This window comes from Helicoverpa zea, chromosome 1 (assembly GCF_022581195.2).
Source record: "Helicoverpa zea isolate HzStark_Cry1AcR chromosome 1, ilHelZeax1.1, whole genome shotgun sequence".
Lineage (NCBI taxonomy): Eukaryota > Metazoa > Arthropoda > Insecta > Lepidoptera > Noctuidae > Helicoverpa > Helicoverpa zea.
The window spans coordinates 7,189,887-7,204,598 of NC_061452.1; the positions used below are offsets into that span (position 1 = coordinate 7,189,887).

The 14,712-nt window shown below is 37.3% G+C and overlaps 2 protein-coding genes across 3 annotated transcripts; both read right to left on the minus strand.

Annotated features, from left to right (window-relative positions):
- Window positions 1-1,186: 1,186 nt before the first annotated feature.
- On the minus strand, window positions 1,187-4,176 carry LOC124631801 (gamma-interferon-inducible lysosomal thiol reductase-like). The gene is made up of 5 exons (XM_047166413.1): window positions 4,060-4,176; window positions 3,924-3,982; window positions 3,567-3,731; window positions 2,337-2,528; window positions 1,187-1,493 (listed from the first exon to the last, which is right to left on the minus strand). The coding sequence occupies exons 1-5, from the start codon at window positions 4,127-4,129 to the stop codon at window positions 1,260-1,262; spliced, it is 720 nt and encodes a 239-aa protein (XP_047022369.1). The 5' UTR covers window positions 4,130-4,176; the 3' UTR covers window positions 1,187-1,259.
- An 810-nt stretch (window positions 4,177-4,986) lies between these two features.
- Window positions 4,987-8,505, minus strand: LOC124630824 (gamma-interferon-inducible lysosomal thiol reductase-like). Of its 2 annotated transcripts, none has more exons than XM_047164849.1 (5): window positions 8,419-8,505; window positions 6,699-6,778; window positions 6,471-6,623; window positions 5,363-5,551; window positions 4,987-5,239 (listed from the first exon to the last, which is right to left on the minus strand). In XM_047164849.1, exons 2-5 carry the CDS (start codon window positions 6,744-6,746, stop codon window positions 5,000-5,002), a joined length of 630 nt encoding a protein of 209 aa, XP_047020805.1. In that variant the 5' UTR covers window positions 6,747-6,778; window positions 8,419-8,505; the 3' UTR covers window positions 4,987-4,999. The 2 variants fall into 2 exon arrangements, with proteins under 2 accessions (XP_047020805.1, XP_047020796.1); XM_047164840.1 differs by lacking the exon at window positions 8,419-8,505 and adding an exon at window positions 6,848-7,049.
- Window positions 8,506-14,712: the final 6,207 nt, after the last annotated feature.

A 14,712-nucleotide genomic window follows, 5' to 3' on the forward strand; every position in this document is an offset into this window, starting at 1 on the left:
GGACCTCTTGTTTAAATGTTGTTTTGTAATACGATTAATGCGAATGACCAAAATTATTTATTTGAAAGTGATTTTAGCTTTTGTTAGCGTGATTAGTCAAAAATGCTTTTAACATATATTTGTGAAACGCCTTCTATTATTATACGGCAACCGGTGTTGGAACGAACACGTGGTGTTATTAAGTGAATAGGCATCTTGCATAATAAGTTTAGCTTTAACACATTTTATGTACCACCTACGAAATATACATAGGTAGGTAACTGATAAAATATATGAAATCAGTTAAATACTTTTCATCAGGAGCATGTATGTACTTACTAATACTAATTTAAAATATTAAAGCAATTTCAAGAAGGAAATGCAAGTGTTCAAGATTTTGGCTAAAATAATAAGACTGAAACAAATTAATTACATTATGGCAATGATATAATTATCAGCAAGCTGCGACGCGACCGACGGCACCAGAGGTGAAACATTATCTTCGGTCGCAAGAAGTAGAACAATGAGTGTTGCAGTTTGGCAAGAGTCCCGGTGTCGACGCCGGCGCGGCGGAGGCGTGTGGGAAAGTCTCCACATGCACCGACAATTCCCGGGAGCCTTCGGAAGCCCGTCGAGTTTGTCGAGCTATACGACAGAACAATAGTTTCAACCATTTAGGATTTCGGCTACATTGCTTCGTGCTCGACACATACGGATGCCGCTATTCCGTGGCGGGAATCGATTCTCTTTTGTCTTGATGTGGGGTACACCGGATTGTAGTTGTCTACAAAGAAAGCCTTCTTGAGATGTAATATGTCTGAGGGAAATGGTTTTATCTCCCGGGTATAGTTTTAAAGTACTCTCTTTTATATCCAACTTTTAAAAAGCTTATTCTCATAGTTTGAACTTCTGTATATTTTTACTCTGCTAATGCACCTTAGTTTAAGTGCAATGTCAGTTTGAATGGAACTGGAGAACATAGTAAGAGGGCCTTTAGCTGCCCTTTAGTTAACCAAGATGTGGGTCAAGCTATGTAGAATGGTGGCCTTTGCGGGGGTGGACGCTTGAGTAGCACACGGGTTGTTAGGCAACTGCGATTAGTGTCCGGGGTTTCAGGATAAAAGCTTACAAGCGAGACTACACCGACCCCATATAATGTAATTCTGGTTCAGCTTATGTTAATTTGTGTTTATTAAACACCAGGATGTACGAAAATAACTTATTTTATTAACTTATGTACACAAGATTTTAAAAATAAATTAATCTACATATGGCAAAAATTAATCAGTCAAACACTCTCTCGGCTTTGGCGTTAGCATTTGGCAAACTGTTGCAACTAAATTGTTTAAAGCTTGTTCTTGGTACAGGGTGCTGCCGTCTATCGTCAGGTAAGGCACGAAAGCAGGAGCCACCGCGTGGGTCTCGTCTCCATATCTCTTCAGGAGATACGAACCACGGCGGCTGTGCACACATCGCCAAATGTCTTGTACGTTGACGTCGTGCTCCGCACCACACTGAAAAAGATAATGTTACAAGGTTGAGAAAAAAAGAGCTAAACATTTGTTTTGCGTTAAATACGTCGCTTGATAACAATTCTATTTGGAAGATGGTTTCCAAACAGCAACCTATTATTTTGGAAAAAGAAAAGAACACAAAAGGCAAGTCTGCACTAAAATCCCAATAATTACGTATCCTTATTAATACATCACTGCAATTACTACACACGGCACTACAAAATGCAGTTCTACTCGCGTGTTGTGGAAAAACCAGCACATAGATACAATAATACACGGTCCGAAGCACTCGGAATGGCACTAGACTTAAACTGGAAACAAACTGGTAGTCTTTTAAGGCAGTACCTATTTACTGGTTGTTCCGACTTGACAGAAACAACTCAGAGTACACGTCATTATCTGATTTACCTGTTTTGTGAGAATTATATTTAACTAGGCTGAAACTGGTCTCAACTTATTTTAGGTCTACGCTTTGTACTGTCAATTATATCATGTTCTCGCATGTCTTGTTTAAAGGAACTGGTTTATATATTTCTAAAAGGTGTTATTAAATGATGTTGTTTGGGGACAATAGCTTTTATCGGTTACCTTTGGACTTTCCTTGAGTTTTTTTATCGTCAAACCGCAGTTTAAATGAATTTATGCACACAATATTCCTCATAGATCCCTACTAATATTATAATACGAAAGTAAGTATGGCTGGTATATTGACAGTCTACAGCCTGAGAAAGTACATGGGGTACTTTTTTATCTGGATGCGGGAAGTAATTCCCTCGGGAGAAGAGTGGAACGGCGAGTTTGTTGTCTGCACTATACCTAAGATTCTTGATTGTCAATACATACCCAATTGATAACGGACATCACGTGGCTGTAGCTGGTTCGATATGAGATATTTTGCATGAGGCAAGTATTGAAGGGGAGTACTTTGGTGGTGTTCTTAAGCACGTCAATGGCACATGCCTGCAATGTGTTGCCGAAGCACTCCGGGACTCCATGCTGGCAGTTGAACTTGTATCCACCATTTGCACGAATAGTCTGCAAATTGATAAATAAACCATGTACCTAAGTAAATAACACAGCTCAACACCCTCTACTGGTTAAAATCATTATTGAGCTCGATGGAATTAAAAAGAAGTCAAGGCTTTCTCGGCGGATTTTCTTGAGCCCTCTTGTGACTTTCATAATTGCCTTAATTAGTCGCTCGTTTAAGGCCTAGGTAATAGAAACTTTAGCTTGTAAGATTTTCTTAGGAAGCCGCTTTATGGAACGTTCATTAGCGCTTGCTAGTTTTCAGTGTGATTTTTTTGCAAAACCTGTTATGGATCAGTTTTCATGCATCAGAATAATTGTTTGTAAATGAGGATTATTTATTCGTATTCACACATAGTGCGCATATCGTCTGTCCTAAGACTAGGATAGTAGTGCCTATTACAAGCATCAAGCAATTTGTCTCCCTCACTTGACTATCGCACGACATGCGTGAAGGGGACATTTCAACAGGGTAAAGACTCGTAATAGACGTATATTATGTTTCCAAGTGTAATTTAGAATCGTTTAAAGCAATTTTCATAGCATAAGTTTATAATATGTATAACTCACATGTACAACTTCGTGGTTAAGTGCATGCTAAGAAGCATTTGATTTTAATAGCTGGCAGGAGGACTTATATTGAAATGGATTGCAGTTCACTTTAATCCTTGCGTTTGAAGCAATTGTAGAAGGAATTGAGTCAGTTCTTGGTAGACATAATCGCGCTTTATTGTGAACACTTGGGTAGAAAGGATGGCAGTGCTTGTTTTAGAAAATTAACAACTGTAGTAGCTATGTTGCTAGTTCGAACTACCCAAATTAGTAAAATATGATTGCTTAAATGTGGAACAATGTAATAACATAAAAGGTAATTCAGTCTACACTAACGGTAATGTCAGGTTACAAATGAACAGCTAGTTTCTAAACGACAAATACTTAATGCTTATATTTCGTGCGAAATAATGCCTAGGCAACGGCTCGGAGCGTGCTTTATATAAATTAAAAATATCACATTAACCATAATGATGCTGAAATTTCACGTACCTCGGCGTGTCCGTAGGGTATTAAATGTATGTCTAAATGTGAAGGCAGTCTTTTCAGAGCTGGCTCTAGTTGCTGCACGAAGAAGTCCACGCTGAACTGACACAGAGTTTCATAGTAAACTTTGATTTCAACTTTATCCTTTACAGTGGTTGCGTTTGAAGGTACCTGAAATGTATTAAATAAGCAATTTATCATGGGACTTAATTAACAGTATTACAATTTGATACTTGTTTAACAGTACCTGTGCTCTATATTTTAAATCGAAACATTATACTCGGTACCTACAAAATTAATATCTATAGTTTACTCACTAGAAAAATAAAAATGTCTAACATCCAACATTCATAATTAACTTACAATAAAAGTTCCGTTCCAGTTTTCAATGTAGTTACTACTACTTGTGGTAGTCGAGTATCCTAAAACAATTAACGTTCATTATTTCTTTTCCTATATCTACAAAGTGGAATATAATTACATGTATGTAGTCGCTTACCGCTGTTTCTAGGATCACATATCGCAACTCCGAGGAATATTGCAACTAACACAATTTTGCAATCAGGCATTGTATACAGTTGAAACACGACTGAATGCTATATGTTCAGGAAAGAAAAAAGTCGGCGGTTGGTGACTATTGTCGTATCGCTTGTATAGCCTATGACCAATTTATTATGATAATAGGCCCATGTGATGATAATTTATCATCTTTTACTTGCCTACAAGCTGTTAAACGTTATCTCTAGAGTTAAATGTCTTTGTCCTCATATTTTTAATGGATACAATTACTCTTACTTCTTAATAGTTTAATGTTTGATATATTATGTCCATATACGTGCACTTTCGTTAACTTACGATAGCGTAAATTGGTGTAAATCCTCCTTCAGATGATCGATAATTTTATTTTTATTGGATACTGATTGCAACCGAAAGTTGTAAATAAAAAGGATAAATCGATAGTAAAAATTTGAAATAGGACTTTGCAGGCTTTCATGATGACTACGACCCATATAAAAAACAGGAAAATCCTGTATAATTATGTCTTTGAGGTAAAAAATCGAGATAGTCCTAACTTCAATTCAGCTATTGAAATTCTAGATTATTTGATCTTCTCACAAGTCATAGGCTAATGCCATTCAATGAATGGTTGCGAATTCCCTTAAAATGTATTCGGTTTAAGTAATCTCTCTATTTCATTTGTATATTTGTATTTTTTTAGTATTATAAATATTTCATGTACGATGTGATTTTATTGTAGGATTGACTAAACTTATGGTTAGTATAAACATTTTAGAAAACAACGGGATTAGATATCTATTATCATTTAGCATCCACATACCTACTGTAGGTATGCGTTTTAAAAATGGTGCACCTGCAAAAAATGTGATATATATATATTCGTGTAATGTTGAAATAAAACTCATGGTTTTCTACAAAGCTCAGTAACGTTTATTTTGATTAAGTTCAGCACATTCCGGCGGCGGTGATTTAAAGGCTGCGCATATGTCTTTCATGAAGTTTTGACCGTCATTAACGACTCCATTGATTAGGATGTAGGGCACATACTTGAAGCCAACCTTCTTGCTCTCATCTCCGTAATGTTTAAGAAGCACGGTGCCTTTATAACCTTTTGCACACTGTTTAATTGTGTCTGTCGGAATATTCATAATTCTGCCGCACTGTAAACAGAAAACAGGTGTATGTTAATGTCGTATATTACCACGTAAATACCCTTTCCATCTGCTAAAACGTGTCTCTAATTAGAGAAAGTTTGGGGATATTATTTTACAGATCCTGTTTACCTCATCAGCAGCTGCGTCGTCTGATCCTCTGCCATTCCGTGCCGAGTCCATCAGACAGGAGTTGAAGAAGACGGCTTTGGTATTATTCCTCAGGAAATCAATAGCACAAGCATGTAATTTGTTCCCGTAACACTCTTCTGGGCCATGCTGGCATTTAAATTCGTATTTGCCGTTGCCCTTGTCTGTGGTCTGAAAAAAAAACCACTTTTATAGCACGCTGTATACCTGTAGTACTTTGATAACTATAGTATATAAAATTAGCGAATCGATACGCAGTGATAACAGTTCTTTGAAGCTATTCTACTAAAATACGTGTCTCTATCTACCTCGATTTGAAAGTGAATCCGCGGGAAAGAACTAAGTAGTTGTTCTTAAAAAGTAAGAAAGAACAGTATGTCTGTACAAACCTCTAAAGAACTTCTTTCAACAACTGTTAACTATCTACGTGACACTTTGTTATTTTTTGAAGTCACTTTCTGAACTATAATATAACTTTTCGAATATTTATTACACGGAGATTTCTGTACGAGTAGGTATAACGGAATTGATGTTTTGTCGAACCCGTAATTTAGATCTTTTTATTAAGTCTTAATTTGGACCGGTTATTCGCCTGAGGAACAGGCAAAGGAATTCTGAGTATTTCCTCCTTTGTGCAATATGCTGAACATGAGGTCAATGAGCAAGAATCATTCCCATTATTCTTCAATATATGATGATGATATAAACGTACTACCAGCAAGCACGTGTTGCTGATCATCTTATGATTTTTTAATTTTTAGGAGAGACAAACTGTTCATTACCTATTTTAACGCAACGAAATCTATATTTACATGAAAAAGAATTACATATTTTGTTAATATCAGAAGATAACAACTTCCTTCCGAAAATTTGGTTCTAGATATGGTATAACAGCAGTATAGACCTCAATTATGTTGTCAGTGTTTATACAAATGCGCTTGAATAAACTAGAGGTCGATAGTACATTTACTTAATTATTATTTACTTATGATAGCACTTAATTACTATGTATGATCGCACAAACATCTCTCTTTTGTCCTATATCATCATATTTTTAATGGAAGTAGATATTTTTGGTTTCATTTCATACCTCTGCATTTCCATAAGGATAAAGATTCAGGTTCAGGTTCGAAGCCAGTTTCTCAACTGTCGGTCTCAAATGCATCGTGTCAAATATCCTGCAATCTGGACAGAGGCACTCATAATAGAGTTTTATGTCAACTTTTTCAGTCACCGTCTCAACCTATAAAATTTTGTATGATTAAAAAATAGTCAATAAATTATAAAATACACTACAACAAACTTTTGAGAATTATACCTTATCTTCCATCAAATATAAATCGTCTTTCACATCCTCAATTGACATCCCGCTGTCGAACAAATAATTCGAAAGTATTTCTGAAAATGAATTAAAACTATAGAAATTGAAACACGTGTTACTTATATAAAAGTTGCACATTTACGTACCATCATCCTGAGTTCTTACTGTAATAAGTAAAAGACTAGTTATAGAGAATATAAGGTAATTATTACGAATCATTGTCATTAATGTAAATCACGATACAGTGAATGCGTATGCGTACAAAGCGGTGCCCCGGATAGGGCGGCCCGAGTCGCACTGACTTCGATAACGCGACATCTGTATGCCATTTGTTATATTTACGTTTCTTTACAGTTTACCGTAGAACTCGTTCACACTATAATTGTGCTTGTATTATGTTAAATTTTAAAACACGGGTTTTCGAGTAAAATCTGCATGTGTATTGTGCATCGAATTTGAAAAATAATATTTGTCCAATATGGATTAGGACACTTTCTGATAGATTTTCTTTTTCGACAACCGTTAAATGTAGCGCTTACAGTAATGTTACGTCATAAAGTTTATCGATATTGGTAACATATTTTTATACGATTTAAAATACAATATTTCCTTATATAGAATTCGGGCCGTGTGTACTGAATCAATAAAACTTCGTCGCTATAAAATGCCATGAAACCGTTGAGATCATTACAGTACCCTAACACTATAAACCTTTTCGATTTAATACACACAGTGTGCTACTGAAGATTAACTGCTATAAAATAGTAGTGTTATCGTCTCGTCATCTTGCACTGTGTTATGGTTTATCCCACTTCTTTTTTGATAGATTATACGGAACAGTATGTTTGCATCAAACCAAAAAAACGAATTCTCATTCAAGAATACACTGAAAAAAGGCTGTTTACAAAGTTGCTGCGTGATTTCGCCTATTCATGGTGTGGACGCTGCCTATTTTCAGAACCAACTTAAATTAATATCCCTGAATATGACTATGAAAGAAATGTAAAAGTTGCATAATACTGATAAAATACCGAGAAAATACAAGCCAGGAACGCGGCACAAACATTTGTAACATGACCATCAAATATTTAAGCATGGAATAAAACAAATTCAATTTTACCAGACTTAACGAAGGATTAATGAGAATAAAAAGATTGTAAGCGAGAGGATTAAATTTTCACGTAGTTATCAGACGGGAGGTTCTGTTGCAATTAGCTGTGTGTTTGCAGTGCGGGGTCACCCGGCAACTGCTCTCGTTCGCATTTTATTTGATGAACGGACGATGCCATCCGCTGTTCGTTTGCACAACAGCCAAATTTCATCTCGCTGCACAGTGTCCATTTCATTCCGTTTCTAAAACTGAACGAACACCTGACGCTGATGGAAAACTTGCAAAAATTGCTATTTTTTTTGGATTTTCTCTATTATTTGTAGTCTATCGCAGTTAGAACGAGTTTCGAGTTCTAAGTTAGGAATTAGAAAAAAAAAACACTAAAATAACGAGAATTAAAAACAAAACACGAGTCTTAAAAAAACAACGCACAAATTTCGTTATAAATTGCGCTCAGTATACGAAAAAGAAAGCTTACGTGTCTAGATAAATATGAACGTATAAGAAGTTTCGTCGTCATATGAGCGTCTGAAGGGCAGACGGGAGTGCAGTCTGCAGTCTGGCACAATAGCATCGTGGCTAGCTGTCGGGGCTTTGTTACCTTACCTCACATATTACTTTTGCTTCGTACTTTAGAGAAAATTGAATTGTAACATAGTTTCACGAACGAATGCAGTCTGTACAAAGAGACGGATGTTCTTGATGACTGAAAAGATTTAAGCTTCTTTTCAGTTTATAACTTTATGTCATTGTCTATGAAGAGTTTCGATAGTCTCAAGCCAGGTTTGTTTTTGATGGATTTATTGGTCGTATTCATTTTTTGTAGTCCCTGTCTGACATTCCCACACCTGTAAAGACAATTGCACCCTACTTCCGAAATCTTACAATGTTATTTTGAAAAGGTGTAGCTAAAACATGCTCATCATTTCAGCAACTTTATTCTGTGTGCTAAGGCACATTCATAGGCGCACAATTCAGTCATGGGCACAATGCATAGTAGGTATGTATATCTGTTTTATAAATTATATCTTAGTATTTAAGAGATCATGCAAATGTCGAAGGAAACTCTATCTTTTATAGGAATCATGTTCTATATCTATATGAACAGATAGTTAAGATGTTGAATATTCATTAGAGTTTAAACCATAGTTATGTCTATATGCAGATAGTTATGGCTTAAACAATTTTTCCGAGGGGTTAGTAATAGTTGCGTCGGCGCTTCATCCCCGTCTAGCGTCGCGCCGCTTCGCTTCCTATTTGCCTTTAATGAGATTTCTCTCCAGACCCTCCTCGCTGATTACAAACTGGCTAATAACACCATTTAACATCTTATTGGATGCATATAAATGCAGAATAACGTTACACGCAAATTTATTTTATCTTTGTATTGCTGTTGAAATTGCTGTTCGGCAAAGTTTAGGTAATTTGGAAAATTGTATTCTTTTGAGGGAAATTTATATAATCTTACGAGGTATTATTTCCCTTTGTTCAGTTTCCTTTACTTAATCTTCAATTAAAGGCCTGCGGGTAATAGCGCATTTTATAATAATCCTGTCGATGGTTTATGCGACGCTGCTGCAAAGTTTTTGAATCGTATATTTAACTTAGAAATGCGGTAGGTTTTCAGTAAGCTTCTAGCTCCCAGGATGGCGGTGGCGATTCAACAAGTTCAACTTAATAAAAACTCAGACGGGGCTCCAGTCCGGAAGCCTTCGTCTATCGGATGCTTTATATATTTTCTTTCTACCTCAATTTCAAACCCCAAGAATTTTCATTTGAACTAGAACGTAGCACGGTGAAATAAAGTTTATTTACTCTCCAATAATTTCGCTATTTTACCAAGTAACTATTATAGTAATCTGTGATTTTACTCTTAAATTCGCAGTTTGTTTACGCAAAGCCCTTTAAAATCTAGTTTCAAAGATATCCGCATTAAGATGAAAAGAAAGAAAATGGATGAAAAAAAAGAGCACATTGATAGTATATAGTGAAAAACTCGTCAGGCAGGTGGTCGGCGCTCGAGCCGTTTATTTATCTGCACTGAAATGAAAAATTGAAGTGAATGTTGTTGCGTTGAAACTCGACTCACTTTAATACGTAGCTATATTTCTGAGAGACGGAGTTATCGTTTTTCTGTTGAATGTAGTTTGGAGTGATGTGGAAGTTGCAAACGTAAGTCTTATATCGCAACAGCTCGATTTTACCGTATTCCGAATAAATTTGAAGCCAAAGCAACTTTAATTGTTCCCACTGTAGACTATTTTGAATGAATGTATGTAATGATGTAATTATAATGCGATATATTTTTAAGCTTTTACCCAGTTTTCCAGCAGGTGATGGTTCTCACGCTATCCTGACATTAATGTCTCGTTGGGAGGGGTTCCCTATCCACGTTAAATATTAATACGGATCGGCCGGCTACCTTCGAGGTATTGACGGAGGTACACATACAATATGCCTCCTGTATATTTTTGCTTCACTGTTGATAGGGAGGCCATTTTTTGCACTTTACTTTGTTATGTACACTGTAGATATACATCTATAAACGAATACATACATATCTGAACTCACAGTGTACCTATAGTGCTTTTTTTTTCCGACGTCAAAAATCATCAAATGACCCCTCCCGCTGTGGGTTAGCAGCGGTGAGGGAGTGTCAGCAGACTCTTACTGACTAAAAACCGTCGTGTTCCGTCATAGGCCTTTTATGTACCAGGGCCGCGGTATCTCTTTCGAACAACCCGCAGCCCCGGCAGGCCTTGGCCCTGCTGGGCCCCGCTGGGGATAGTGCTTAAGCAGGTATTTTTCAAGTCTCGAGTAAATTACAAAGTTACTTACGGCTAATAAGTTAACTAGGAGGATTGTAATGTGCATAAAGAATTGTTGATAAGTAGGTACCAATTGTTTACAAACGAGCACGAGGTCATAATAAATTGGAACAACAGCTATTCAGGTTACAAAGTGGAATAAAATACTTCAACCTTCTGCCTGAACCGTTATAAATTGATTTTAGTTCTAGTCTATGCACCTAATACTGGTACAGGGTCGGTACTTATGCACTACATTTTTATTTATGTATCTATATTGTTAGGTATAAAAATTTTAAGATCAACGATCGCTCGTCACTTCGAAGTCGAGATCTGTGTCATCTATTGTCCAGTCATCCAATAAGGCTCTGCAGTAGTCATCTTCAGTGTTTGACAGTTGCCCGCTGAAGCAAAACAATTTCATGCCAGAATAACTTATTACTTCCATCTTCATCATTATATGCATTCAAATAATTATGATAAGCGAATATTTGAATAACTGCAGCTTTTTTCGCGGAATAAACTGTGCCAACATTAGGGCATGCAATTTCGGTAAAACAAAAATTACCGGTAAAAAATCGGTAATAAAAATATTTTTACCGGTAAACCGGTAAAACGGTAATTTTTGTATTTTTTTTTTAATGTGATATTATAACAATAAGATTGAGTAGTCTTAAAGCAAAAACTAAATAAATATGCAAAGTATAAGGTGGTAAACGTTTTTTGTGACGTGGGCCGTAACAAAAAACATGTCAGTACCATCCGTACGCGATGTCGCCGACAAAATGCAAGAGAAACGGCTGCGATGGTACGGACATGTAAAAAGGAGTGACACCTGAGGACATCGGTAGTGTGAATGTGATACTCAATCTCAATATACCCTGTCAAAGGCGCAAAGGCAGGCCGAAACCGTGGTGGTTGAGTGTCGTAATGAATGACATGAAAATCTGCGAACTCGAAGAGGAAGATGTCTATTCAGGAGGATAGAGCGAAGTGGAAGAAGGAAGATACGGAAAGCCGACCCCGTCATAAGATGGGATAAACGTTAAGAATTACTGTAAAAAAATATATTTTTAATTGAGGTGAAAGCCCTTTTTTATGTTAAATCATCAAACGACAGACTCTTTCTGTCTAAAACCCATGTTTTTTAGTAGGCGTTTTATGGACCAGGGTCGCGGTAACTCTTTCGAACAATCCCGCAGCCCCGGCAGGCCTTGGCCCTGCTGGGTCCCACTGGGTTTGCTGACATCTCCCTGAGGAGCCCGTGGAACAACGCGCGCCGCTGACACGGGTCTGTTGTCTATGCAGACGGTGGAACGATGAGCCACCCGAACTCAAAGCCCACAGACCGACGCCTATGGTGGCCGGGAGTCGTCTCTCGACCCTTGGTGCCCGTGGTGTCTTCCTGGTCCACTACAGCGGCTGGGATGAGAGGTGCTACTCGCAGTCGCTCCGCCATCTCCTTCTCGAGCATGACTGCTTCCAGAAGGAGACGACGGCTTCTCATTCCCTCAAGCTCCGGACCATGGCTTGAACCAGGGAAGGACGCGAAAGGTCGCCGCTGCCTATTGCCTCGACGACAACACGGCGGTACCCTTCCCAAGCAGTGCACACCTGGACTGTGTGCTCCACCGTGTCCTCAGAGCTGTCCGCAAGGTGGTGAAGTAAAAGCTCTTGCTCAGTAAGGTCATAGAGTAGGTAAAATAAGCATTAGCTACTTTGTACCTATTATGAGCTGACAGCTATGAGGAAAAACAGAATAACCGAATGAATACAATTTGTTTAGATTTTATAAATTAAGATGAGAAAGAAGATTTGTATCTAACCTAGAGATAGTTAAGGACACACAAGTTTACTTTCCTAAAAAACACCAAGTTTAACACTCTTACAATACGTAATGTATGCAACATTACATTATATTCAGGCTACATAACAAAGATTTGACGTTAAATGAACAATTGCTATATTTTATCAGAAAAACGTAAAAACCGGTAAATTACCGGTTTCGTATTATTTTTACCGGTAATTTAAAACTCGCAAAAATGGGCGATTTACCGGTAAAAACGAAACCGGTTAACCGGTATTGCATGCCCTAGCCAACATAGTTTTCGCTCGGCCCCATTTCATTCCATTCTCTCCGGGGTATCTGAGTCAGGGCAAACATTGCGCTCTCCAGCCTTTGTTTCAACCGTTACTATCGGAGTTCATTTATGACCCTTATCTTTCGCACACAGGAATAGGTAGCTCAACTAGTTACAAAATCTTTTTATTTCTCTATTGGCATTGTGTTCGGTATCTTCGTGTTATTTTTACCATTCGTAGAACGCTACTGGATCGTGTCCAGTATTACTTACGCATTTTATTGATCTCATGCATTTCCAATGGATGTGTAATCATGTGTTCCATAACGGTAGAGGCTAGAATAATAGGACAAGTTCCTCTACATATTACATGTTCAATTAATGAGAAGTGTTTTTTTATATATGCTAACAGGGATTTTAATTCTGATGAATTAGAACCTAAATTCACCAGAATCTAACAATTATCACGCTAAGCTAGGCTAAATATTCCTCAATATTACAAATTCTGTAATCAGTAATATTATTCCACATTTTTAAACAATAAAAAGATATAAACATAATATTAAAATTTTACAAGAGTAAATCCGAAATCTCAGGTATATTAACCGAGAGCAAGTAAATATAAAATGCGCTTCTGCCAACCTCTCAACTAATGAGATTTATTTTCAATTAGAAGCGGGCCGAGGGCCGATCGCAGCCGCCTTTAATGACATGATTTACATCCAGTCTTATTTACGCCCACTGAGAACCCGGATAATGAAATGGAAACAGAAATTCTACTTGATGAATATACGAGTACATCCGTTACCCAGGTGTTTCACGATACATTTCTATTTATGCGTGCCCAAAACAATATTCAATACCAACTACAACTATTGATACAGAAATTATGTGAAACATTATTGTTAAATGTATGCTTCAAATGATTTTATGCGATGAAACGATATTGTGTAAATGCCGATCACGTACGTAGAGAACATTTTATACGAAGCTATTCATGACGTCCCGAGGAGGGATTTCTGGATTGGATTAGCATTCTTATTCAAGTGGGTGATGTAAGGAAGATTGTAGATGTTCACAATAAGTTTACCTATACGTTGTAGATTTATTAAATCTTTTGCTAATACATTGTTAATCATAATCAGCCTGGCCTTTTTCCAACCTGTTGGGGTCGGCTTCAGTCCTCCCAGATGCAGCTTAGTATCAGTGTTTTACATGGACTAATAAGCGAATGCCTAATCCTGGGTCTCCTAGGCCCCGTGGGTACGTAAGACTGGTTGCCAGACTTTCTGGCTTCGCACTACCCGTTACGAATGCCGAAGACGTTCACGCGAAAGCCGCCCCACCATTTAACGTGCCAATACACTGTTAATAATACCCAACAAATCTAGGTTCTATGACTAGGTAGCAACTCGATCTGTATTCCGCAGAAATGTCAATTTGATGCCAATCATTTCGCGGTCTGGTAAAACAATTTACATAGAAATTCCCTTAGAGTATATACTCAAGCCTGACTGATTACATTTGGGAATGCCGGTGGTGGAATCGAGACATATTTGTTCGTCTATGTAGATTAGTCGCGTACATAAAAACAGCATTTGTGTTTCACGATGTTTCCTCATTCGCACATATTTTTCCCGAATAAGTAAATGCTAGCAAGAAGCATCTATGTTGTAGTTGATGAAATATGTATTAGTTTATTATGTACGAGGGATCACCGACATTTTTTCGGCAATTTACTGCTCGTGGCAGATATGAAGGCAATATATCTGCGCTATCTGTGTGGGGCGCTGAGATTGCATGACTTTTATTAGAATAAACATACTCCCCTAACGTAAGAAATTGAGAATTTGTTACAAACGATTCGGGTAAATCTTGAAATTGATATTTGTGATGCGAGTACCAATTTGAGATTTCAGATTATTATAAAAATGATCTGTGAAATGTGACAATGATTACAACACTGTTTTAAGCAAGTGTTGTGAAGGACTGGTCTAGTGTTACCAGGTTAT

Bases quoted from the DNA above. Each gene is read 5' to 3' on its own strand.
- LOC124631801 (XM_047166413.1), bottom strand. From the start codon at position 4,129: ATGCCTGATTGCAAAATTGTGTTAGTTGCAATATTCCTCGGAGTTGCG. The intron at 3,983-4,059 runs GTAAGCGACTAC...TAATTGTTTTAG, and splicing joins ATGTGATCCTAGAAACAGCG to GATACTCGACTACCACAAGT. The intron at 1,494-2,336 runs GTATGTATTGAC...TATCTTTTTCAG, and splicing joins TGATGTCCGTTATCAATTGG to TGTGGTGCGGAGCACGACGT.
- LOC124630824 (XM_047164840.1), bottom strand. From the start codon at position 6,926: ATGACAATGATTCGTAATAATTACCTTATATTCTCTATAACTAGTCTT. The intron at 6,624-6,698 runs GTATAATTCTCA...AAAATTTTATAG, and splicing joins TATATTTGATGGAAGATAAG to GTTGAGACGGTGACTGAAAA. The intron at 5,240-5,362 runs GTAAACAGGATC...TTCTGTTTACAG, and splicing joins ACGACGCAGCTGCTGATGAG to TGCGGCAGAATTATGAATAT.